Source organism: Tenrec ecaudatus, chromosome X (assembly GCF_050624435.1).
Source record: "Tenrec ecaudatus isolate mTenEca1 chromosome X, mTenEca1.hap1, whole genome shotgun sequence".
In the NCBI taxonomy this organism is placed as follows: Eukaryota; Metazoa; Chordata; class Mammalia; order Afrosoricida; family Tenrecidae; genus Tenrec; species Tenrec ecaudatus.
This window is the reverse complement of record NC_134548.1, coordinates 128,036,745-128,064,261: the sequence shown is the minus strand read 5'-3', so window position 1 is coordinate 128,064,261 and position 27,517 is coordinate 128,036,745. Positions and strand designations below refer to the sequence as shown.

Below are 27,517 nucleotides of genomic sequence, written 5' to 3'. Positions count from 1 at the left end.
AGGAGCTCTGGTGGTGAACTGGCTGCACATTGGGCTGCGATCCTCAAATGCAGCAGGTCAAAACCACAAGCTGATGGGGCGAGAAAGACCGGGCTTTCTCCTCCTGCAAAGAGTAACCGTCTGGGAAACTCACAGGGGAACTTCTACTTTGTTCTATAGGGTGCCGATGAGCCTGTATCAACTGGATGGCAGGGGGTTTTCAGTGCCTACATTTGAGCCTGTAAAATAGTCAGGGATGTTTTTGGCGGAAAGTTATAGAATGCTTGCCAAGTGACACAAGCCAGAAGGGTTCGACTTTGCTCACAGCAAAGGCAACTCAGAGGTAGATGGTACCAGGGCTGGTTCAACAGTTGATTGATGCTCAGATTCCTGATTGTTTTTTTCTCCCATGCTAGCAACAAGGCGGCCAAAGACCTAAGCATCACAAAAGAACAGATCCTCCCAGGAAGAAAGGGGCAGGGGCGGGGAGAGGGCTTCCGGACTATCTCTTTTTATCCAGGTGGGAAAAATTTCCCTGGAGCCTTCTTCCTAGATTTCCAGCCTTTTCTTCTCCGGGCTGTTTTCTACCACCAACCTAGTAGCTGCTGGGCCTTTGCTTGGTTCACAAAAACCATCCACCTCCCCCTAGTTTCCATAACAAGGCCCCCGTGTAGGGATGACTGCTAGGTCCCAGAAGTTGGGGGGAGTGCCTCCTGGCCATGGTAGGTCTGCTCATCGCTGGGCTGGGTGGTTGCTAACGCCAAACAAATGAGTAACTGGATAGCAAGCTGCAAGCTCAATGGAGCCCCTGGGGGCACTTGGGGAGGTTTTACTGCATCAGTCTCCTTATTTCTGTTTTAAGGGTGCTTGCTTTACACCTAGCGAAATGTTTTTTTTAACTCTTGCTTTACACCTAGCGAAATGTTTTTTTTAACTCTCGGGGAACAATTCCTTGGAAGGTGAAGAAGAGGATAAAATACGGAGTAAGAAAAGGACGCCGGACACATGGAAAATCCTCTCGAGGACTGTCCAGTCCTTCAGACCCCGGGCCGTGTGTCTTTCGAAGTACCCTTCCCCGCATCCCATCCCGGAACGCAAGGGAACTAGATAAGATGCCAAGCACTCAGACCCCCACCACGCAGTCTCCCTAAGGCGGGCCAGTGAGTTCCTCTTTCTCAAAGGCGGCTCGCTCCCCCAGCTGACTGTCCCCTACGGGGAAGACTGACAGGCGCGAGAAAACAGCATGGTTGGGAAGGGAGACCCAGGTGAGGCATCTCAGCCAGCAAACCGCTCTAGGTCTTTCCCAACCTGCGCGACCCTTCCCCAGGCGGATCACACAATAGGCGGCCACTCCATGTTGTTCCCCAGTTCCTCAATGCCTGGGCTCTGGGGGCAGAGGATTGGGGTGGGGTGGGGGCCCAGAGAGTTCCTCGCCCTCCAGCAGCCACTCCAGCTTTGGCAGTCGGAGGGGAACACGAGCTAACATGAGCTAAGAGCCTGCCTCACTCTTGGGGACATTTCATTGGCACCACTTTCACCCCCCTGCCAACCTTCCCCCCCCCCCGCCCCAATACACAAAAAGGAAAAAGCAGCCAGATCTCACTCCCGGATGCGGCTGCACCAGAAACATCAGCTGCGGGCGGAGCCCGAGCGGTTGCCACTTCCCCTCCTCCCTCGTGACCCGCGCCCCCCCGCCCCCCTGTTCTCCCTCCCCTTCCACACACCCTTCCAGCCGGACACACCCTCTCGCTCCAGCTCAGCGCTGAGTCCACCCTGGAACGGAGGCAGCGGGTGCCGCGCCGCCAGCCGGCGATAAAAGGAGGGAAGGCGGGAGGCGGGCCGAGCCGCGGGCGGGAGGAGGAGCAGGGAGCAGGGAGCTGCCGCCCGCCGCCACCGAGTGCGCCTTGGCCCGCTGGCCGGCGGGGAGACGCGGGGAGCCGCCGCGGCCGCCCGGCTCCGGGGCAGTGAGTGCGCCGGCCGAGCCCTGCCCGCCGCGGCCATGGCCGAAGTGCGCAAATTCACCAAGCGGCTCAGCAAGCCCGGCACGGCGGCCGAGCTCCGGCAGAGCGTGTCGGAGGCCGTGCGGAGCTCCGTGGTGCTGGTGAGTGGGGGGCCGGGCTGCCCCGGGGGGTCGAGGGGCATGCGGTCGGGGCAGCGCCCGGCGGGCCGGGGCGCCGTGCGCTCGCTCTGGCTCCGCTCCAGGAAGTTTGCGCCCCGGCGGCCGCTGGCCGGGCTCCGGTCCCCGGCGGCCGCTGACAGCGCTCGGGCGGTGGGGCGCGGCGGAGGCGGGAGCCGGGCTAGGCTGGCAGCCGGGGCCCGGGCGGGAGGCGGGGTGGGGGGGTGTCTTCGACCGGGCGGACGTCGAGCTGCCTGAGACCCGGCACAAAGCCGGCGCCGAGGGCACGCACGAGCTCGCGAGTCCCTGGCCACCGGCACCTGCCACCGCCGGAGCCGGAAGGATGCGCTGGGCGATCTTGCACAGACCCGTGCAGTCGCGCGCGCTCAGACACACCGAGTACACACACAAAAAAGAACCCCACCCAAAAAGCCCCGGGCGCCCCAGCTCGGGCGGGCGGTGAGAACAGAGGAAGCGGAGTGACTTCCTCCTGCTATTGGGGCGAGGGGGGGGCGCGAAAAGGGGTGCAGCTCCTGCGGAGGAAGGGAATAGAAACAACAGGGCTCTAGGGGGCGAATAGGGCGTGGGGCTAGTCGCTGCGGGGCGAGGGTGTCTCTTGGGATCTAGGAATGCTCCAGAGGCCAGGAGATGGGGCAGTGAGGCTTTAGGGGAAGAGCGGGCTTGTTGGGGAAGAGAGCACCAGGCCTGGGGTGAGAGCCCTACAGCCCAGTGCGGGAGGTGCCTCTGAAGCCCTCAGGGCTGGGGGATGGGCATTGGCAAGCAAGCTGGCCCCCTGGGAAGCCTTTCTTCACCACCTCCACCCGCAGCCTTCTCAAGCCTGTGTGCATGTAGATGCCAGCAAAGCCAATGGGTGCTAACAAGCACCTGCCCCTTCTTGTTTTCAAGACCCTCTTTGCCAATTTCCCAGACTGGAGGACCACATAATTAGTGTTTTTGTTTGGTTATTTTTCCCGCCAACCCCCCCCCCCCTTTTTGTTTCTTCACCACCTTACACCGTGCTGTTTGCTGTGTTTCATTTTCACCATTTAAGAGCAGGCTCTTTTTGTTGGAACAACTTGTCATTGAAAGGGAACTTCACAGCTTTTCCTTGTAATTTTTCTGTTAATCTTGTAGAATCGGCAATAAAGCCAACATTAAAGGGAGGCCAAGGGCTTGCTCCCAACAGTGGAGACAGTTGACATTAGTAGGAGCTCTGGAGGAGGATCAAAGGTAAAATGTGTACCTTTGAGATAAAGATCTGATCCCTAATAGCTACAACTGTGGAAAGCCAAATGACTTTAAAACCATCTCTCTATTCAGACCAGATCCTTAAAAGTGGACTCCTGCAGTTTAGGGGATCGAAACCCAGGCCTTTTATGTTATTTTAATGGGTTTCACTGTGATTTCGGGTTTTTGAGGCCCTGCTGAAGTCACATTGGGAACCTCACTTCATCGCAGACCTTTAGAGAGGAAGGCAAAGCTGTGTGTTGGGGCATTTGTATCAGGGCTTTTTTATCTGAGGTGACAGTGAGCAAGTGATTCCATCTGCCAAGGAAGGGAACCAGTTTCCAAAATTTAAGGACAAAAAGAGAGCAATCTTGAGCAGTGGTGGTGGGTTTTCTAACTACATCGTGTGTGTGTGTGTGTGTGTGTGTGTGTGTGTCTGTGAGATGCAGACAGATGGTCTCAAGAGAATACATGGGACTTAGTGATCTTCCTCTGGGATATGACTGGTATTTGACCTGTTTACCCTCAGCAGTGCCCCGCTGCCCCCCAAAGAACATTTGCATTCTTGCCCAGTTTTTTAGATTTAAAAAAAAGAATTCTGTGCTGCACAGGTGCCGCGCGGCCTTTTCCTAACCTTTGGCCACAGGTGGCAAAGCTAGAAAAACTGTTCCTGAGAGGGGACTAGGAATTTTGCTACGCAGATGCTGCCAGGGGCCACGGATGGCTTGTCAGCCTAGTTAGTCTCCTTGGAGCCAAGGCCATTGCTTTTCTGTATTGACACCAGGCAATGTGCTGACAGACACTTTGTGCTCAGTCTGCTAGCCAGTCCTTCCCGAGAAGGTGGTGTGGCCTCAGTGACCAGAATTCTCTAGGTTGGTTGGACTCCTACATGGTGCAAGAGCAAATCTGGATGCCGTCGAATTAAACATGAGTGTACATGACCTTTTCCTCATTGACTTTCATTAATTCTGACCTTTACTGTGCGTGCGTTCATCCGTGTGCTTGTCACTAGGATGACCCACATTTGCACAAATCCATTTCATATTTTTATTGTTTTCATTTATTTTAATAAATCTTAAAGAATATTGTTACAAGGTACACATTTAGACTACTACTGTCCTAAGAATCCGAACTATATGAAAATAGATGAAAAAAAAATCCTCCCCTGGCCTTCTCATCTTACGTCTTCCCATGGTATCACCATTTTCCCCTTCTTACAATGTGCATTTTATGCCATTATAGAAGCTGGTTTCCAGAGAGCTTTACTTATTGACTTCACTGTGCATTGCCATGTACTTGGTGCACCATGCAAGTCAGTGGTTTGCATATGATTTAAAAACGGGTCGTGCTATGTGGCAACCACAATCCGTTTGAGAACATTTCCTTCATTTTTTGTACTTATTGCGATTAGCCCTCCTCAAATCCATTCTAGATTATTCTTAGCACTTCAGGGAATGCTCTTTGTAAGCAGTGACATCAACTAAGAAATAAAAGGGCTCATATGGAGTATGCACTTCTGAGGGAAGCGCTTCCTCAGCCCTTGTCTCCCTGACACAAAGAACTGTTAGCCAAAGTTAGCAAAGCTCCAGGCGCCCAGAGAGCCTGCACAGCATGCTGCAGCTGCTGCCCCAACTTCAGATTTTTTCCCCATTGAAGTAGGCACAGGGTATAGTAGAAACAGCTGAGGGAGAACTTACACTTGCCTTTCTAAGCACCAGGGCCTCCACTTTACAGCTTCCATAGGAGGTGGCTTCCCGCCTGCAGCAGGTCAAGCTTCCTCTGGGGTCTCTTGTGCCACAACTTGGCAAACCCAGGAACTTGAACCAAGATACTACATGTTTCCTGTTTACAATTTCTCTCCCACCCCCCCTTTTTTTACATTAATACCCTTGCTGGCATGTTGCTAACATCACTCCATTTTGCACAGTGTTGGAAAAACTCAGAAAGCCTGGGCGATATATAGCGTGCATTCAAACCTTCATTCAGTTGGAAGCACTTTCATGAATCTATTAACTCCACAATGAAGCAGTCAGAGACTTACTTGCATGGCTGCATTTTTCCCTTAAAGTTCGGCATTTTGGTTTGTTTTCAGGAAGGTTAGTTTTTACCCAGGAAAAGGGCAGTTAACAGTATTACGACTGGCAGGTATTTCTCCAAGAGGAGGTTGGGGAGGAGTGGGAGTATTCTAGCGTGAAAGTGTGCTATTCATGGAGAGGTCTTTCTATGTGTACACGGTTAAAATGCAGAAAACCCACTGGGGCAGTTCTAGTCTGCCCTTTAGGGTCACTATGAGTTGGCATCAACTGGATGGTACCCGTTGAGTTGGAGTTGATTACAGAAGGCACCCTGGTGGGCTCTGATTTTTGGAGTGAGGTCACCTTGTGAAAGGTCAGCTGTTTCTCCTCTCCAGTTCCCGCTTGCAAAAAGATGAGGCTGTTGGCTGCAGTGAAGACTTACGGTCTTAGAAACCAGAGACAGAGTTCTATCACTGTGAGTCGGAATCCAGTTGATGGGGTGGTTGTGTTCGTTGCTCGGGGGTTGTGTTATGGCAGTGTCGGCCTAGGAAAGTTGCTTGTGTTGTGCATTCTGACTCACAGCTGCCCTATAGGATGGATTAGAACTGCCCCATAGGGTTCCCGTGGCTGTAAAGCTTTTTGAGATCAGAAAGCCAGGTCTTTTCCCCACCCACAGGGTAGATTTGAACTCTCAGCCTTTGTTTAGCGCCTGAGTGCTTAACCATTTTGACACTAGGGCTCTTCTTGGAAAGTTACCTAAACCCACTGCCAGTGAGTCTGGGCCAACTCCTAGGGACCTTATAGAACAGGGAAGAACTGCCTCTGTGGGTTCCTGAGATTTTCAGTCTCTAAGGGAGTAGAAAGCTTCATTCTGCCCCCCCCCCCCAGGAGTAGCTGGGCGCTTCCAGCTGCTGACCTCGGGGTTAACAGCCCAACTTGTAACTCACTAGCGGCCACCAGGGCTCCTCCGGAAGTTGCCTACAAAACCCCCAGCCTCACTGCCATGGAGTCAGTGCTGAGTCATAGCAACCCCCTCTGGGTTTTGAGATGGTAACTGTTTTATGGGAGTAGAAAGCCCAGTCTCTGTCCTGCGGAGCTGCTGGTGATTTTGAAGCTGCTGGTGTTTCCCAGCTGCTGAGCATGCAGATCTCTGACCAGCAAGTAAACACTCTACCCCGAGGGCTTCTAGCAGAAAGTCACCTAGTAGGTATTCCATCCTGTTTGCTGCCTTGGAGCTTACCCTGCGTGCCTTGTTCCCTATTACAGGCTGCATAGCTCCTTGAGGCAGGATAGTGCTGGCAGTGTTCCCTGGCTAAAATCTTTCTCACTGGGTCTAACCTACTAGGAAAAGCTGGTCACAGGGTGAGAATGACTGACAAGGACCGGCAGCTGCTGACCCCCCAGCACACAACCACCTTTTTGTGGAATGTTGTTACGTTCAAGTTTTGGAAAGGACTGAAACCAAATTGGCTATTCTGCTCCCTCCTCCCAAGGGAATTTGTGGAAAGTATTTAATATAGGACAAAACCCCCGGCTTCTCCTTTGATGCCTAGTTTCAAGTTAGTCTTCTTGACACCAAACATTTCTAGTTCAGATAGCTGATCTCTGAATGAGTTGAACCAAGAGAGGTGGTATTTCATGCAAATAATGTTCATGTTATATGGGTTATTTTGGGGGGAGGGACTTCACAACCCCTCCTGTATGAGTTTTCTCTAAGTGCTATGGGTGTTATATACAGATGGGTACTGTTTTTGTGCAGATGTTATATGTGGAAAAAGGGTAATCAAGGTTGGCCCCTGAACGTGACTGAGGGCACTGTTCTTTCAGTTGGCCTCTCCTTGAGGGGCTTTCCCGCACATAGGTTGCTTTGAAACCAAAGAAGCCTTCTTGCTGAACCCTGTCTTAAACATCACATAGAATGTATAAGGTCCCTGAGCGGGACCTAAATTTGGCCCTTTGAAATTACCTGGCTGTACAATGGGAAAAAGGGCTGGCAATCTGTTTCCATAAGGACAGACCACTGAGAAAACCTTGTGGAGCACTTCCCCTGTGTGCCACATGGGGTCGCCATGAGTCAGAATGAAGGGAACAGCGCTGGTTTGGGTTTCTTTGGTCCAGTCGAATTTGGTTTCTAAGAAAAACTAGTAAACATAATATTCTGTGGGTTGACTCCCCCCACCCCACTCCCACCCTCTTAATCATCAGTAAGCTTTCTTTAAATCCTTTATTGCTCTGTTAAGAAATGTATGTGTACTTGAGAAAACAGAAAATAATCACCATCTCTTCACTCATGGCATGCTCTTTGAAAATGGATGTATATATTTTGACACTTTTTCTGTGTATATATATGTGGTCCACGAGTTCACTTCAAGTCATGGCTACTTTTTGTACAAATGAACAAAGCATTGCCTAGGTGTGTGCCATCTCACGTTTCCTAGATTCCGTTGTTCCAGTTGTTGTATTTTGGGTGCCTTCCAACGTAGGGGGCTACCTTTCAGCACTATAACCCACTGTCAGAGTGGGGTCTGACTCGTAGCAATCATGTTAAGGTTTCTGAGACTGTAAGTCTTTATGTAGACAGGAAGCCTCATCTTTCTCCTGTGGAGTGGCTGGTGGTTTTGAACACTAACCTTGTGGTTAGAAACCCTGTTCCTAGTCCACAGTGCCATCAGGGCTCCGTGTAGCAGATGAAAATCTGTTATGATCCTTAACATTGGCTAACTCTCTGAAATAGACAACTGGGCCTTTTTTCTTAGACTGTCTTAGTCTGGAAGCTCTGTTGAAATCTGTCCTCTATGAATGACCCTGGTGGTATTCGAACTGCCAGTTCCTCATAGTAACATGTAAGCCACTACACTCTGACAAACTGACAGACGGGTGGTGGGTGTAACACACACACACACACAGGCACACATAACAATGCGTGGATTGAAACAAATATAGCACCATGTTAACTCTTTAAAGTTAATGTTCCACTTAACAACATATTGTAAGAATAGTATGATAAATACCAAAGCTACATAATTATGTTTAATGACTACCTCAAATTCCAATATGTGTGAACCATTGACAACCATACTTTGTTGTTTGATGTCTGGCTATTTTCTAATATTGTGATGTGTTGTACACAGCTGTCCAAATGGTAGCCACATGTAGCTATTTGAATTTAAGTAAAACAATATCAATTTCCTAAGTTGTACTTCTCACACTTCAAGTGCTCAGTAGACAGAAGTGACCAGTGACTCTGTGCAGAACAGCACATTTTCATCATCACTGAATGTTCTCCGGGATAGCACTGTTATGACCAATAATTAAATTAGCATCTTTGAGTAGGCATTTTCAAATTTGCTACATTGTCCCCTTCTGTTAAATTCCTAGCAATGGAATTGCTTATGCAAAGGTTAGATGTAATTTGAGTCTTTAAAATTTCTATGAAATATACGGTCAAGTTGCTCTGCAGCGCTCCCGTTTAATCTTCCACCAGCAGAGTCTAAGGATGTTCATTTTCCCTCTTCCCTGCCAGCGTTGCGTATTATCAGTCTCTTATACACATGGCACACCGATAGGAGAGAAATGGCACATCGCTGTTCTCATTTGCATTGCTTCAATGACTCTTGAAGTTGACCGGTTTCCCACATGGCAATTGGCTATTCATGTTATTCCTTTGGAGGATCGCCGCGCACCGGCTTACAGACGGATTTCCTCCTTTGCAGTTGTTGCAGTAACGGTCTCCACCCCCCAGATTCTGTTGTCACTAAGACTAGGGTGGGGCCAGCCATCGGTATTTTGAAAATGCCATCCTAGGTAATTCTGATGTGCACATAACTGATCTCTATCAGTTGCTCACTGACAGCAAGAATGTCTCCCCTGGCAAATGGCTACTTGCTTTCTCCTTATACCCGTACAGTGGTTAGAGGGCTCTGTTAGCAAGGTTTTTGAGCTGCGATTAAGTTTTGCCACAGCCGAGGAGGACCTCTGCCCTTTGGAGCCACTCACAATAAGTTTGCTTCCTCTTTCACATGACAACCTTTCAAATATTTGGAAATGGCTACCAAACGAATGCTTCACAGGGCCATGACGCTTCCCCCCCGCCCCCAGTTTCTCTCTCTTTTTCTTTCTTGTTTCCTTCCTTCCTCCCTCATTCTCTCGCTCTTCCTTTCTTCACGTGGTTCGGTTTCTAGAAGCTTCTCTATCATGTTTGGCCTTTCCCCTCAAGTCTCCAATGTGCTGCTGACATTGGGAGAGGCAGAACGCTCTAGAGCGGTGGTTCTCAACCTTCCTAATGCTGCGACCCTTTCATACAGTTCCTCATGTTGTGGTGACCCCCAACCAAAAAATTAACTTTGTTGCTACATCATAACTGTCATTTTGCTACTGTGATGAATTGGGCAACCCCTGTGAAAGGGTCCTTCGACTCCCAAAGGAGTCACAACCCACAGGTTGAGAACCGCTGCTCTAGAGTCACATGCAGGTTTGAATCACATCTGTGGCCCAGCTTGCCCTTGACCTCACTGTTCTCATCTTGGCAATGGGGATAAACCCAGTACATGGTGGTGGTGAGAGGATGAAAGGTGTCTGATGTGGAAGGGATTCTTGACGCTTCAGAAATGAGATCTGGTAAAGTGAAAGCAGTACCGCTTCTGTAGGAAGCTCTATCACAGGACCTACTGTGGGGATGGTTCCCACTCTGGAGGCGAACCCATGGATGCCTACAAATCAGGGGGTGTGTATTCACCTCTTTTCCATGTGCTTCTCATGGTGCCTGGAACACAGCAGGTACGCAGTACTTGTTTTGTGGGTGTGTTAGGTTGGGTTGACTAGAGAAACAAAGCCAGGGACATTCATGTAAGAGAGAGTTTTATAGCTAAGAGTAATTATATATTAAGAAAACATCCTGGCCCAGTCCAGATCAAGTCCTTAAGTCTGATATTAGCCCATAAGTCTGCTATCATCCCAGTTGCCTGATACTAGTCCATAAATTCTCACACAGCTCATGCAATGAGGCCGAAAGCAGGAAGATCACAGGCCAGTGGATGAAAAGTCTTGGGGAAGCCTCTCAGCACGGGCCTGGCTCTCTCCATGTGGCGTCTCCAGCTCCAGGGCTCTGGCTGCCATCCGCATGCCTCCATGTAGCTTGTCAACAGGAATGTCAAACAGAGAGGGAGAGACTGTCCCACTGCCAGGGAGGAAGACAGGAGTTCCCAGAATCCTCAGGAAAAGGCCATGCTCACCCAGAGGCATTATTGGCTATGACCTGACGAGCAGGCTAGCCCCCAGCCCTTTACTCAAGTGGACCGGAGATAATGGAACTGGCACTGTGGGAAACATGGGCAGCAACATGTTAGATGATACATAGGATGATGGATTGAGTGTTGGGGAAAGAGACTGGAGGTCATGAAGCTAGTTTAAATATGTGGGAGCTTCAAAACGCTGTGGGAACTCGCCAGTATCTTTTCCTACAAACTTTTTGAAGTCCCCTCAAGTTTGTGGAAAACTAAGGAAAAGATCATGGATTTTGCTCCATGAACGTTCTGAAGCTCTGGCGTATTTGGTCGGGAGAGAGAGAAAAAGGTTTGACCAGGCTCAGACCATGAGAATGGAGATAAGGGGGGCCAGATCTAAGACACATTTCAGTGATAAAAGCAAGAGGGTTTGGTGACCCTTGGGGGGGATGGGAGGGTGGGGGAGGGGTGGGGAGAGGAGGGCGCTAGAGATTGATGAGAGGGAACCTTAGAGGTTTTGTCAGGTGTTGGTGAACTGGAGGGGGGAGAGAAGTGTTTGGTGTGAGGGAAAGGTGGGGTGGGGTGGGGTGGGGGAGAGGTGAGCAACCCCACCACTTGAAAGATTGTCAGTTAAGCAAGGTGTTGGAGAGAATATTCTTTTTTTTTTTTTTTTATGGAGAGAATATTCTAAGGAAATGCGGTAGGGTTGTGTTTTGGCAAGAGACTAACATTTGAGGGCGCAGAGGAAAAGTGTTCCACTTGGGGTCAGGAAAAGGAGGAGGAGCCAGTCAAGGCCTCCTGGTCTGTGGGAACAGAGATGAGATGGCAGGCAAGATTAGCTGATTAAAGAGGTTTACACCTTTGGGGGTGATTCAGGAAGTGGGAGGCTGGGTGTGGAGAAGTGGTCTGGAGGCCCATTCCAGAATTCCATTCAGAATGGTGATGGGAAGTTAGTTCACACCCTGAGCAGGATCAGATCCTCCTTCCAGAGTCTGCCAGGCGCCAGCACCACAGCTGCCTCCCATGAGCAATGGGACTGAGGGATGGACTGAAGCGCCTCCTTCCCTAGATGCCCAGAGAGGCTGGCTGAGAGCTCTTTTAAAAACAAGCGGCCATCTAGCTCAGAAGCAATAAAGCCCACATGGAAGAAGCACACCAGCCGGTGTGATCACGAGGTGCCAAAGGGACCAGGTATAAGGCATCATACAAAAAAAAAAAAGAATATATATATAAGGGGGAAGAACAAAGTGGAGACCCGAGGCCCAAATGTCGACCACTGGAGATCCCCTCACAGAGGGGTTTAGGAGAGGAGATGGGTCAGTCAGGGTGCGATGTAGTACCGATGAAGAACACAGCTTTCCCCCAGATCCTGGATGCTTCCTCCCCCCAACTACCATGATCCGAATTCTACCTTGCAGGACTGGATAGGGCAGAGAATGTACACTGGTGCATATGGGAACTGGAGGCACAGGGAATCCAGGGTGGATGATACCTTCAGGACCAGGGGTGTGAGGGGTGAGGCTGGGAGAATGGAGGGTGAGTGGGTTGGAAAGGGGGAACTGATTAAAAGGATCCACATGTGACCTCCTCCCTGGGAGATGAACAGCAGAGAAAGGGGTGAAGGGAGACTCTGGATAGGGAAAGATATGACAAAATAACAATCTGTGGATTATCAAGGGCTTATGAGGGAGCGGGGAGCAGGGAGGGAGGGAAAAAAAATAAGAGGACCTGATGCAGAGGGCTTAAGTGGAGAGCAAATGCTTTGAGAGTGATTAGGGCAAAGAATGTATGGATGTGCTTTATACGATTGATGTATGTATATGGGTGGATTGAGATAAGAGTTGTATGAGCCCCTAATAAAATATAAAAAAAGAAAAAAAGGAAAGAAAATGATTAGGGCAAAGAATGTACAGATATGCTTTATACAATTGATGTATGTATATGCATGGATTGTGATAAGAGTTGTATGAGCCCCTAATAAAATGTTTAAAAAATAATTTTATTTGGGGCTCATACAACTCTTATCCCAATCCATACATACATCAATTGTGTAAAGCCCATGTGTACATTCATTGCCCTCATCATTCTCAAAATATTTGCTCTCCACCTAAACCCCTGGAATCAGCTCCTCATTTGTTTCCCTCCCTCCCCGCTCCCCCCTCCCTCATGAAGCCTTGATAATGTATAAATTATTATTTTGTCATGTCTTTCACTGTCAGACGTCTCCCTTTTCTCCCTTTTCTGTTGTCCATTCCTCAGGGAGGAGGTCACATGTAGATCCTTGTAATGGGCTCACAGCCCTTCACAGGAGATTAGATGTATGCAAATCCCAACTGCCAGAGAAATGGTGGGAGGTTGATGGTTCCCCTTCTGCTTTGGGTCTGACTCCCCATCTCTACTAGCTCTTTGTTGTGGTCCTTCAGGGTTTTCAAGAGGTTGGCCCTCTCGGGAAGGCCTGGTGGCCCAGTGGTTAGAAGCCACCAGCTTGTTCTGTAGGGAAAAGGACAGGGCCTACTCACTTGAGGAGTTAGTCTTTGTCCTACCCTGTCGCTTTGGGTCACCTGGGGAGCACTGATTGCAGAGTGGTTAGGAGTTGGGCTGTGCTCTGCCAGCTGCAAGTCTGAAAGCACCCGTCCACCACAGGAGAAAGACGTTTTACTCTTTCATCTGGGAAGCACACAGGGGCAGTTCTGCCCTGCCCTAGAGGTTCCTTAGGAGTCGGCTCCACTAGATGGCTGCTGCCAGGGAGTTGTTTGGAGGGAACTGAATAGGTGAAAGTGGCCTTTATGCCCAGAACGAATAGTGTTCATCTCCACCAAGCAGATGTTGTTATTGTTCAGTGCCATCTACTCAGCTCCCATCCATAGCGACCCTCTGCACAACAGAACAGGACACTGCACTGGTCCCGCCCCAGTCTGTTGATGCCGCCCTGTGTCAATCCATCTCATCTCCAGGGCTTTACCTATTTTCTCCACCCCTCCACTGTACCAAGCAGATGGAGGACACAGCATTTTCTCACACAGGTTTGACTCCAGAGCCCTTCTTTTGCGGAGAATGGAGCGAACAAAGGATTTCCTGTTCACGTTCTCCCCTGCTGAGACATTCATATGTAGATGACCTTGGCAAGCCCTTCACTTGGAGGGTGGGCTGTAAAAGTGGTTGCCACCTTCCTCAACTCCCCTTTCAGGAGGAGCCCTTCACCGACTTGATTTTTGCTTTCTCCTGAGATAGAGAATTATCAGCAAATCGTGTGCAGAATTGATTAGCTCCGGTGGGGCTTCTGGGTTTTGTTTGTTTTGTTTTTACAGATGGGGGCGACTAGAAACCGCAGGGGGAAGGTGGGGGGGGAGAGAAGGTAGAGCCCATCCTCCTTTTCTGTACACTGGAATGGTGATTTTATACTTTTTGTCATCGGATATCAATGACTTGATTTACTTTCGATCAGGGGTGCAGAGGAGGGTGAGCTAAAGTTGGGCTCTCATTTCTATCAACCCATTCTTGCTAGGCCCTCCCTGGAGGCTCCTTCCCGGAAAAGTAGCTAGGGTAGGGCAAAGAGACCATCTCATTTAGTAGCTATGGGGCCTGGAAGTTCATCCCGGGAGCAAAGTAATTTGGAGTGTGGGCGCTAGACGCACACACTCCCCTTAGTTAGAGTTCGATTCTGCTACTTACAAGCTGTCTGACCCTGTGCCTGTTACTTAAATCCTCCTGGTGTGTGGGTAACCTTTTCCTGGGCTTCTTCAAAGAAATGTTGCCTGCAGAACATTAAGAGCAGGGCTTCAGCTGATGGTTAGCCCTCCTTCTGTGTGTGTGTGTGTGTGTGTGTGTGTGTGTGTGTGTGTGTGTGAAGAGTCTGCAGGCACCCCCTCCCCCAAAATTAAATGAACGGGCAGAAGGGAAGCCCTACCCTTCTACCCTTCGTTGCCTTTTCATTTCTTTGTTCCAAATCATGCCCCAAAGGGCAAGCAAGCTAGCTATGTGACTGAGCCAAGAATCATTCTCTGGCAGTATACGCTGGCAGTCCCCTTTCTGGTTGGTTCTTGGTTTTATCCATTCTCAGCCCCACTTAGTCATACTGAGAAGCCTGGTGGATGTGAGCTAGGACTCTGGGTCTTAGACAATTTCTACTTCAGTCACACTAGTCTGTTGATTGCCTAGGAAAGGGAGTCCTAGAATGGGGAAGAGCACATCATCCTAAGGCTGAGACAAAGGCGCTCTTAGCCTGGGGAGGCTAGGGTGTGGTTTTGGCAGGAGCAAGCCCCTTTATGGTAATCCGACTGTTCAATGCAATTTACACAAAGGGGGGTGGGGAGAGGGGAGAACTGGACTCCCAATAGGAAATAGAACAATGCTCTTTCCTTTCTTCCTTCAAATAATTGAAATCCTTTTCACTCAGGAATCCCCACTTTTTGAAATAAATTTTTGAAAATGAATGCCTTAATATTACTAAGCCCCCAAAGAAGAGCCCTGAGAAATGTCCATCAATAGATGAATGGATAAATGAAATTAAATGCATGGATACAAAGAAACACTGTTTTTAAAAAAAATTAAATAAACGAAAAAAATCCTCACTGCCATGGAGTCAGTTATGACTCAGCCCACTCTATAGGACAAGGTAGAAGTGCCCCTATGAGTTTCTGAGACTAGAACTTTTTACAGGAGTAGAAAGCCCATGTTTCCCTCGAGGAATAGCTGGTGGTTTCAACTCAGAACCACTACACCACCAGACATTACTTGGCCATACAGAGAAATGAAGTCCTGATAGATTGCTACCGTCCATGGATAGACCTTGGGAACATCATGCTGAGTGAAACAAGATTGTCCCCCTAATAAAATATAAAAAAAGAAAAGAAAAAAAGAAACAAGATTGTCACAGGTCACCTATTGCATGATTCCACTTACTGTACTTGGGCACATAACGGGTCTATGTAAATACCACGCACATGCATATAACGTGCTGGACCGTGAATAAGGAAGACCACAGAAAAATTAAGGCATTGGAATTAAGGTGTTGGTGATGAATATTGAACGTACTGTGGACTGCCAAAAGAACAAATAGAGTATTGTGATTCCCTACGCAATACTCTGGTGGTGGCGCAGACGCTTCTAGTCTGATATGGCCTTCTGATTCAGACTTCCTCTCATCTGCCTGATACTCATTCTGCCTGCCTCTCACCTGATGTAAGTCTATGTAGCTGATAGGCTTCTCACTGCTCTGCTGGACTTGTTCCTTTACTCTCTCACCCTGCAGTGGCTCCAACACTGCTTTAATCTGCACCCATAGAACCCAGGTCTCCATGGTTATGCTCTGTCCTTCCCTGTGAGCTTTTCTTAAGGTATTGACTATCTTATGCCAGATCTCTATCTCAAAGGTTCCTGCCTCCAGAAAAGAAGGATTAAATTTCTTTACCAATTGAAGAAACTTGTCCATTCTCTTATTTGTTACCACTGCATTTGTTTCTTCGAGAGGTGGCAAAGTGTGATAACATACTCTGTATCCTGGCTCTTTGCCTGACCCATATCTCATGCGGACTAAAAACACACTCAAAAAAATAAACAACAAAAAAAAGAACAAATAAATCTGTCTTGGAAAGAAGTACGGTGAGAAAGTGCCTTAGAGGCACAGATGACGAGATTGCGTCTCACATATTTGAGACCTGTTGTCAGGAGAGACAAATCTCTGGGGAAGGACATCATGCTTGGGGAAGTAGAAGGACAGTGAAAAAGAGAAGGACCCGCCCAAGATAGGCTGACCCAGTGACTGCAACAGGAACCGTGTGATGATGGCACAGATCTGGGTGACATTTCGCTCTGCGGACTTGGTGGCACCTAACAGTAATAACAGCAACAGCATATGACATGCATAGCATGCACACAGGACAGTAACATAGAACAGAGTTGCATGGGTTGCAAAAATGGCGATGCACACATTATTTGCATAAGAGTGTGGTACATGATATTTCTTGAATAGACCTTTACATAAGAGACACATGATTATGGGGAGGAGGGGGCAAAGGAAACTCATTGCTTATTAAGCATTGAGCTGCTTTTAAGGGTAATGGAAAAATTTGGAACATGATAGTGGTGATAGTTACATAACCATCTGTGAAACCATGATGAACATAATTAGTGTCACTGACTTGTACATAGAAAAATGTTCAATTGGCAAATGTTTTTTTTAAATGAGGGGCCTTAAAATTTTTGTGGAAAAATGTCCTTAGCTATCAATACTATTTTCCCCTGAATTTTGTGAAGCTCTTACACACGTACCATATATATGTATCTGTGTCTACACACAGACACACACGAGAGTTTCAAAAATATGCGTTTCTTCAAAGCTATGTAGTTAAATTTTTTTTTTTACAAAGCAACCTTATCTATCACCTTCAAAATATTCTCCATTACACTTAATACATTTGTCAAATCTGGTATTCCATTCTTAGAAACATTTTTCAAACTCATCTGTTTGGATGGGTTGACTGCATTTCCCTTGTTTTTTTTTCCTGACCTCTTCTACGTTGTCAAATCACTGTCCTTTCATGCCCCTCTTCATCCTCATAAACCAAAAAGAAGTCCCATGGAGCAAGGTCAGGCGAGTAAAGTGTGTGGGGCAAGAGAGGCATGCAGGTTTGGGCCCAAAACTGGCACATTGAGATGGCTGCGTGAGCCGGTACATTGTCATGGTGACAAAATCAGTCCCGTCTGTCACAAAACAGGCCTTTAGAAAAAATCATTTTATTGGGGGCTCCTATAGGTCTTATCACAATTCATACATCCATCCATTGTATCAAGCACATTTGTAAATATGTTGTCATCATTTTCAAAGCATTTTCTTTTTATTTGAGGCCCTGGTTATCAGCTCCCCATTTTTCCTCCCTTCCCCACCCTCCTTCCCTTATTCATGAACCCTTGATGATTTATAAATTATTATTTTTTCATGCCTTACACTGACCAGTGTTCCCCCTCACCTACTTTTCTACTGTCCATCCCCCCTGGGAGGGGGTTATATGTAGATCATTGTGATAGGTTCCCCCCTTCTCCCTCCACCTTCTCCCTACCCTCCTGGTATCACTACTCTCATTATTGGTCCATTATCTGTTAAATCAGGGCTTTTTAAAAATCACACACTACTGAGAAATCTTTTCAGAACCTCATTATAGAAAGCTAGATTAACCGTCTGACCGGGTGGACTTCAAATACACTAGCCCCTCACATAAAAAAAAACAAATGAGCAAAAAAAAAAAAAAACGAGCATTGGTGTTTTCTTGGGTACCCACAAATATTAGAATACGTTTTATAAAATCTAGTTTTTAAACAAGTATGTCTGTGAAAAAATATTTTTAACATTGTGTTAAACAATTTTGTTGCCATATCATTCACATATTATAACATTCAATAGTATAGTCATTAAGAGCTGTACAGTCATCACCACCATACATTTTAAGAACATTTTCTTTGTTGTACTCATCGTTATTAGCTCCTCATTTCCCTCCAACCTCCCCTGCCAGACCCCCAAGAAACTCTTTATAAACTTACTGTCTCTATAGATTAACCTATCCTGGATTTCATAGGCAACATTTTAAAGCTTAAAGGGCTCTTAAGGCTTTAAGGTACTTTACTAGCCAGCTCTTCTGGTGCCCCGGTGGCCTGGTCAGTTAGGCATTGGGTTGCTAGCTGCAAGATTGACTGTTCAAATCCACCAGCTGCTTGGAGGGAGAAATATGAGATTTAAAGTCTCATAAGCCCCATATAGGGTCTCTCTGAGTCAGAATAGACGTGATGGCAATGGGTTGGGTTTGGTGGTGCAGTGCCTTTGCTGCTGACCAAATAGTTAATGCTTTGCACCCCCTTCCAGTTACTCAATGGGAGAAAGAAAGTTGCAGTCTGATTTCGTGGGACAGGTCTACTCTGGTCTGTAAGGTCATGATGAGTCAGAAAGGACTTGATGGCAATGGCTTTATTCTGCTTTTATACGAGCAGGCTCAGTTCTACTAGACCCAGTGAGCGAACAGTCTCGGCAGAGATCCTTTGGCAAGCGTGCCAACTATTCCAGAAGCCTGTGGTTTACCTATTGTCTGAGCATAACTTTCGTGCAAACCTGTCTCCATTTGCTATTAATGATTTCCTTCAATTCTTTGTCATATTTTTATTGCCCGCTGAGTTTATTATTCATAGGAAGTTATGTGTTTTATTTACCTCTCTTGACAGCTACTATCGGGTTTTAGTTTCAAGCTTCTGAGCCGTGCTGGAGGACTTTCTGACACGGCCTTCTCAGCATGCTGCTGTCCCCATGACTGACATATTTTACGGAGTACGATTTAACTCAGGAATCAAGTGCTCTTCAAAGTGAGGAAGACAAAACATCTTGATGTGAAGTGTTTCCGTGAGGACCGAGCAGTCATTGTCAAGAGGTTACAGAGTTTGTTTGTGTAGGCTGCCTCGGAAAGATGAGACTACCTTGGATTTTTCGAGCCCTGATCTGAAGGGGAGAAAGACAAGGCATTCTCTTCCCGTAGAAAGTTACAGCCTCGGAGACCCACAGGGGCAGGTCGACCCGGTCCTAGACGGCCACTATGAGTCAGCATCGACTTGATGGCAGGGAATTTGGCTTGATGTTTTGTTGTGGTGGTGTTTGTTTTTTTAAAGAATAAACACCTTTAATCCTTGTACTAGGATGGGAGGATTTATTTGACTTTTGGGGCTCTGATTTTCCTCAGAGAGGACTCCAGCTCCGTTCCCTCTAGCCACGCTGGCCTGGCCTTGAAGCCGTCCCAGCAAGAAGCTTGCCCTGCTCCATGCTCCTCCACAAGACGGCCGATTTTGACATTTTTTTTTCTTCTATCGTTTCCTAATATCTCTTCCTCTGCGGGTATGAGTTTAGCCCCCTTCTTCCAGCCCCAGGGCAGCGCCCCATGGACCTGTGCCCCTGGCGGCGCGGTGGGTGGTGCTGTCGATGAGCGCGGTGCAGTTCTGCCCCAGGGTCTTGATGTGGACAGTCATTGTGGGATGCACTGAAGACAACGTGGACGATCCTTGTGTGGCGGGCCCAGCACTTGGCACCCTGGGAGAAGTTCCCCACGTCCAGCCTCGGCCCGGTACTGCTTGTCGCCTCCTCACAGGAACTGTGTGCATGCGGAGTTGGGTCAATCAGTGTTGGCAGCCGGGCGCCCAGCTCATCCTTCCAGCTTCTTGGGAGAGGGCTTTCTCTTGCCCCCCGTGTTGGGGCACCTGTGCCCTGTGTCCCAAGAGATGACCATCACTGGGCGCTGGCTGGCAAGTGCTGGTTAGGTTTTTAATCTTCTGAAGTCGGTGATCCGTCTATGACTCCGTGCGTCCTGAAACTAAAAGACCAAACCAGTTAACTGCCAGTGAATCCTGTCAAGTGCCCACCCGGTGGGTGGCATAAACAGTTTCGCTCTCGGCAGGGAGCAGAAAGGTTGGAGGCTTCAGTCCTCCCTTGGAAGAAAGGCCTGGCATTCTACCGTGTTTCCCCGAAAATAAGACACACCCCTAAAGAAGCCGTAGCAGGATTTCTAAGCATTTGCGCAATATAAGCCATCGCCCGAAAATGTGACACAGTGAGAGGTGTGGCTCTGCAGCGCACAGGTGCAGGGCGGTCCCGAAGACGCGCAGCCCTTCTCGTCGGCCCCATGGGGACAGCTGCCATCTGGGAGGGGACGGGAGAGGGGCGGGCTGCCCATCCACCAGGTCGGCTGCCCTGGCAGGTCCTGGTCCTTGTGCGCGAGCTGAGGCAGAGCGGGAGACACAGGCAGTGCGAGTCCGGGTCTCCCCAACGACGTGAGGAGCAGGACGCTCTGCCCGAGGCGTTGCGTGTCCTCGGGAAGGAGGAAAGCTGGCGCTACCGTGGGACTCAGCACGGGGGCCGATGTTCCAGAAGACAACGACTTCACAACATGTGAATCAATGTAGATTGTCGTACCATACTTAATACAAATAAGACACCCCCAGAAAATAAGCCATCGTGTGACTTCTTGAGGAAAAAGAAACATAAGACTGTGTCTTAGTTTCGGGGAAACATGGTACATCGGAATACCACCATTGTAGCCCCTATGGAGCACAGTTCAAGTGCCATCGGTTGGTTAGTAAATGCCTGCCACATTGTTGCTATCCGGGGTTTAGAAATGGGGAAACAGAGGTATGGTTTTGAGTAGGTGGGACCTGTGTCACCCACACTTATCAAATGACAAGAAGACAGGGACAAAATGTGTGTGTGTTGGATTTGGGGCTGATGATCTTTTTTCTTAATAGGTTTATTGATAGAAAATTAACATATGCACTTCCATATTTAAGTTGTTTTTTTAATCATATTTTACCATGGTTTGATCCACCATAATCAATTTTACAATAATCTCTGTCTGAGAGTGAAGCTGTTCGATTCCTTCGCCTGTATGTAGAGTGGATCTGCCAGAGGCTTAAGGAAGATGATTTTAAAAAATAAATCACTTTATTGGGACCTCTTACAGCTATTTTTAAATTCATTTTTTCATACCATGACATTTTATTTTTTTTTATGAATCATTCTACTGGGGGGGCTCTTACAAATCTTACAATCCATCATTCAATTGTATTAAGCACATATGTACATATGTTGCCATCAACATTTCCAAAATATGTTCTTTCTACTTGAGCCCTTGGTATCAGCTCCTCTTTTCCCCCCTTCATCTCCCATCCTCCCACCCTCATCAATCCTTGATCATTGATATTATTGTTATTTCATATCTTATGCTATTGTCTCCTTTCATCTTACAGCTCTCATAAGAATCCATACCTCAATTGCATCAAACCCATTTGTACATATGTTGTCATCATTTTCAAAACGTTTTCTTTCTAGTTGCGCCCTTGGTAATCAGCTCCTCTTTTTTTGCCTCCTCCCTTTCCCAATCTCGTGAACCCTTGATAAATAATAAATTATTTTCGTCTTTTACACTCTGCTATCTCCACCCATACTTTTATTGTTCATCTCCCGTGTGTGTGTGTGTGTGTGTGTGGAAGGTTTTATATGTCAATCATTGTGATTGGTTCCCCCTTTGTCCCCCCTACTTTCCCTCTACTCTCATGGTATTGTTGCTCCCATTATTGTTCCTGAGGTACTCATCTGTCCTGGTTTCCGTGTGTTGAGAGCTCTTATCTGTACCAGTGTACATGCTCTGGTCTAGTTGGATGTGTAAGGTACAAGAAAGGGTCATGAGAGTGAGGGGAGGAGAGGGAGGAATCATTAAAGAGCTAGAAGAATGTTGTGTGTTTTATTGGTGCTATACTGCACCCTGGCTGGCTCGTCTCTTCCTTATGACTCTTCTGTGAGGGGATGTCCAATTGTCTACAGATGGGCTTTGTGTTTCCACTCAGACTCCCCTTGTTCTTATTGATATGATTGTTTGCTTTGGGTTTATACCTGATACCTGATTGCATCAACACCTCTTGGTCACACAGGCTGGCGTGCTCCTTCCATGTGGGCTTTGTCGCTTCTCAGCTAGATGTCCCCTTGTTTACCTTCAAGCCTTTAAGAACCCAGACGCTATATCTTTTGATAGCCGGGCACCATCAGCTTTCTTCGCCACATTTGCTTATGCACCCATTTGTCTTCAGCTATTGTGTTGGGAAGGTGAGCATCACAGAATAAGGACGATGATCTTCTGTTAGGAAACATTTATTTCTGATGAAGCTTAGGTCTCAGTGAGAAAGTAGGTGAGGATAGGAATAGATGTACTGAGAAATGAGGGCCCAGCCAGTTATGCTTCAGGATTTTCACACCTGTTTGCAATTGGCCGTTCTTCCTTTCTTTGTAATTTGACTATGGAGGTGGAGGGGTCTACAGAGGTGCCTGGGATCAAATTCATGGAGCTATTAAGGTTTTTAATTTCAAGTGGGTTAGAGGTATCCAAAAAGAACAGCATAGATCTTTCTTTCCTTACCTCTAATATTCCAAATTGATCCCACTGCCGTTCTGTTGCTTCCAACTCCGAGACCCTCTAGGGTCGAGTAGAAGCACTCACGTAGGGCTTGCTGCTCTAAAGCTCTGCCCGGGTAGACAGCTTCTTCTTTCTCTTGCAGAACAGGGAGTAAATGGGAATTGCCCACCTCTCAGCAGCCTGGTGACTCTGGATGTCTTCCTTTTTCATTCCAGATTTCCTGCTTGGGAGACTGCTGACTTCATGCCTCGCAGGCCCTGTTGTCACCACGCTTGTGGTGGGAATGGGAGAGTGTGGCTGGCATTAGTGGCTGATGTATTTTCCTAGATTTAGCAGGTCTTTCATGCTTGTGTGCATCACATGATTTCTTACGGACCCAAAGGAGAGAATGCCACCTTCTAGGGCAGCAGGTCTCAACCCGTGGGTTGCGACCCCTTTTGGGGGGGAGGGGTATTGAACAACCCTTTCACAGGGGTCGCCCGATTTTTAACAGTAGCAAAATTATAGTTATGAATAGTAACAAAAATGTTATGGTTGGAGGTCACCACAACCTGAGGAACTGTATTAAAGGATCATGGCATTAGGAAGCTTGAGAACCACTGTTCTGGGGTGACTTGGTGGTTATGGGTTGGGCTACTAGTCACCGTGTCCAGAGTTTGAAAGCATCAGCCACTCCTTGGGACAAAAATGAGACTTTCTACTGCTGCGAACATTTAGCCTTGGGAAACCCACAGGGGCAGTTCTGCTCTGTCTTATAGGGTCGCTATGCGTTGAAATCTAGTCAATGGCAGTGAGCAAGAAAGTGGCTATCTGACCACCCAGAGTTAGCAAGGTCTGAATCTCTTGTCAAAATTGAACGATTACTTAAAAGCTCACAGGACCCAAGAGCCCTCCTCGTGCCCAGCCAAGTGTTTATGGCACCACAGTTTGTGGGCAAAGGAAGTGGGGGATTGCTCCTTTACCGACTTGACTACTTACAGAGTCATTTTGCCTACATCTGCTCCTTCCAGAAGGGCTGTAGAGTCCTGACCAGGAGAGCCAGCTGAGGAAGCCAGCAAGGCCTTTTTGCCTCCATCCTGTAATAACAAACTCAGCTCTTTTCTCCCTCCCTCCCTTCTCCCTCCTGTCTTGATGGAGCTGGAGCTACTTAGACATCCACTTTAGGTCAGCACCTCTGGGAGCTCAGAGACCTGCAGCCTATATGACACTATAAATGACTCTCCTATTCAGAACTTAATCTCAGCCTCCAGCCATCCAGGCTGCTGGTTCTGTCCTATCTCTAAAGGCCATTTCCAGTTGGCTGCTTTTTCATCCTTGATCTTGCACCATTGTATCATTTGTCCCAATGACTGTATCCCTATGTTGAGCCTTACTACTCCGTATTTGAATCCTGCCTTGATTTTTCTGGACAGTTGCTCACATTCTTGAGGTGTGATTTCTAGCCCTGTTGCTGCACCTGCTGAGGAGGGGTACCATACCTCACACCATAAGCATAAAACAGCTTGAGAGCATCAAGAGCAGAACTGTGAACTAAAGGAGTGTCTGCTTTGAGAAGGCAGAGTGCCTAGCATGAGGCAGTACAGCAAGAGGCCCTGCTGACATTTGAATTAGAGTCAGGGTCTATTTGTTTATGGGGATGGCTGTATTATCTTAGTAATCGCTGATTTGCTTCTTATATTATAGTGGTGCATAGGTTACTAACCCCAAGGTTGGCACTGAGAAACCACCAGCCTTTCCCTGGGGAGAAAAATGAGACTATCTACTCTCATAAGGAGTTACAGTCTTGGAAACTCAAAGGGCCAGTTCTGATCTGCCCTATAGGGTCACTGTGAGTCAGAATCGACTCGATGGCAGTGCATTATTTGTTTTTTAGTTTACCTCTAAGTTCTGATATCCATTGCAATGTCTACACAGAACTCTGACAAAACTCATGATTAAAAGGTTTAGTAAGGAAGTTCACAGATTGTAATGCAAGCGTGAAATACTCAGGATACAGCTGTTCATCAGCATGTGTTACAAAGTTCTTTCAGGGCTGCTAATAGAACCCAAAGGGGCATACTAGTCACTATGAGCCTCAACCCAAAGACATTCATCTTAAACTCCTAGGGTCAGCAAACCCAGCTCCCTGAATTAGTGCCCAGAGGCACCCACTCCAGTAAGCCTCAGCCCAAAGACACTCAGCTCTCCCCTTCCCCAATTAAGTGCCCAGAGGAGCCTCACTCCACAAGCCAGCCTGCTACCCAGAAATACTGGACTTGAGGTTTACTTGGTCTGTGTGTGTGTGTGTGTGTGTGTGTGTGTGTGTGTGTGGCGGGGGGCGGGGGGAAGAGTCCATCACTCTCTGCTGTGCTTTAGCCCCTGGTTCTGCTGCTGCTCCTCTGAGGGCATAGCTGTCTTCTGGATCCAGGAGGATCACTGTGCAGGAATCTTGGGTTCCGAGCCACTTCTGGCTCTGGCTCTTGCTGGTAATGAGATCCCTCCTGCATTTCAGAGGGCTTACTTTATACACAGCTGGGTGGTACTCCAAGGGATCCTGTTTGCAATTACTCACAGGTTAATCCTATCAGGATCTTCCCCACCATGCCAGACCCATGCAGGGAAAGGTCCTTTAGTGGGAGTTGATACTTTGACTAGAGGAGCCACATTAAATCATTCACTCCCCTTGCAGCTTCCATAACAAATTGCGCACAAAGCAACACAAGTGTATTCTCTCACTGTTTTGATGGTCAGGAAACCTAAAATTGAGGTGTCAGGAGGACTAGTTCCTTTTGGAGGCCCTAGAAGAGAATCCGTTAACGTTGCCTTTTCCAGCTTCTCAAGGCTCCACGCATTCCTTGGCTTGTGGCCCCTTCCTTCATCCATCCTTAACAGTGGCTGGCTGAATCTGTTCCACATCATTTGACTCCGATCTTACGTTCCATCATTCTCCTCCTCCTCAGCCTCCGACCCTCCTGCTTTTGTCTTTTTCTTCAAAGGATCCCGTGATCAGGTTGGACAATTGAATCACGCAGATTATCTCCCTGTTGCAAACATTTTCATTCACATCTGAAAAGTCCTTTTTTATAACCACCATGTAAGGAAGGCACCATACAAAGGGGCTTCAAAAGTTCAGCCATTTTTTTCCTATGAACTTTTTAAAGCTCCTCATATTCCCAGGGTCTGGAGATATGCTTGCCTCTCACACAAGTCATTGCTCAAGGTGAAGGGCTGGTGAAATCCTAGGGTCAGAATGTCCCAACATAGGGTCTGACATCATGGTGAAGGAGACACAGGAGATCTGATAGCTGGGAAACTGGGAGCTTAGGTAAAAAGGTTTTCACTGAATCAGAACACAATCACAATCCCATTTTTAGCTTGCTTTCTTCTTCGTCTTCTTTTTTGGTGGAAAGGAGTCCAAAAGTTGCAGTCTGCAATTTCAATTTGGATATTTTCTTAAATTCTTCATTAAAATTATATTCCCACACAGACCTCCTTTCAGTCTGGAGATCTTGGAGTGGGCACTGCTTGCAGACTTGAGGTGTTGCAGGGTACAAACTGGCCAGACACTTAGCAGGCACGTAGCCAGCTCAGGCCTATGGAATTTTCCACCCTCGACTAAAGAAAGAGCAGAGTGAACGTTTGTGTGTGTGTGCCTTTAAAAGAGAAAGTGATGGTTTCATATCATAGAGAACAACTCTTCAGCCGACAAACCCCAAGACACCTCTCACATGTCCTGTGTGCGAGATGTTTCACCAATCCTGAAGATCAAGTTAGGCTGGGCATGACCTTCCTGTGTATGCAAGGTAATTTCAGGACTGCTTCCAAGAAATGGGTGTCTCAAGCACCTGGGTGGAGAAGCAGAAAGAAGGCCTGGGATGTTACTTTGTAGCTCCTTCTGACTTCCTGGTTATTGCAGTTGAGAAATAAACTGATGCTTCTCCCCACCAAATCCATTCCCGGGAGAGGAAGAGGGAGAGGGGGAGGGGGGAGGGGGGGAGGGAGACCGCAGGAAGCCTCCTCCCACTGACTGGCCAGGATCATATCGGTGATGACCTGATGGCAGAGTGGCACTGCCATGGAGAAGCACGCCATCAGAGATTCTATTTTTGCATCACTTCTCACTGGCCATGGTCATATTTCTCCTAGACGCAGTCTGTCTTTTTTCTTAGGCCCATGAATAACTGCTCTGGCTGGAATGTACTGAGAACAAAAATCTTTATGTAAAAGGCCCAGGGAGCTCCCAGATTTGGTATAAATAATTGTAGAGGAAAAAATACACATTCACCATAAGCCTCTGTCTTTTGTATTTCCCCTTCCCCTTGACCCCCAGACCAAATCTACTGCCATTGAGTCCATTTTGAAGTCTAGCGACCCTGTACAGGGTTTCTGAGACTCCATAGGTACACCCCCCTGGATCCGGGGATGAGTTTGAACTGCTTTGTGGTTAGCAGGCCCATGGTTAATTCTCAGCTTCACCAGCTTTCTTAATTGCCCTTAACATCCACCTCAATGAAAAACTTCACATACTTTCCCCTGCCATTATGTTTTCCAAAATTGAAGAATATATTTCTACTGTTGCCTAATTTCCCCGCATTTGTAAACTCTGAAAGGATTAATAATAGTGGTTGTATTTAAATCTTGTATAGAAGACAGAATTTACTCTAAATTTTGGATGCTTGCTCTTCAACCTGGTGTGTATATGTATGTGCGTGCAAGCACTTGCTGATGGACTACTACTTTCTCTTCGGAGCCGGGGTTGGAGGGTGGTGGTGGTGGTGGTGTGTCCTCTTTCTACTGACCCCCAGCTGAACGGCCTTGTTTACGGGGAATGTGCCTCACAGGGTTGGGGCCTTAGAGAGGGGTCAGCTGGGTTTGTGGGACTGTAGAGAGGGAACTAGGCAACATCTGTGCTATTCAGAGGGAGCTACATAAAAGAACAAACTGCCTGTGGAGGCGGGCCAGGTAGCTTCCTGGCTTGACAGAGCGAAAAGAGAGTTGTTTTCCTTGGTTTCATCCCCAAATCTCAAGGGAGTTACTTTTAGAACCACT

General features: G+C 47.6%; 1 protein-coding gene across 2 annotated transcripts in view; it reads left to right on the top strand.

The window, feature by feature from the left end:
* Positions 1 to 1,748: 1,748 nt before the first annotated feature.
* DOCK11 (dedicator of cytokinesis 11) overlaps positions 1,749 to 27,517 on the top strand; it is a 232,006-nt gene continuing 206,237 nt past the window's right edge. For both annotated transcript variants that reach the window (XM_075539220.1, XM_075539219.1), the window contains exon 1: positions 1,749 to 2,080. In XM_075539220.1, the coding sequence (XP_075395335.1) occupies positions 1,979 to 2,080 (102 nt within the window). In that variant the 5' untranslated portion in view covers positions 1,749 to 1,978. The remainder of the gene's footprint in view (positions 2,081 to 27,517) is intronic.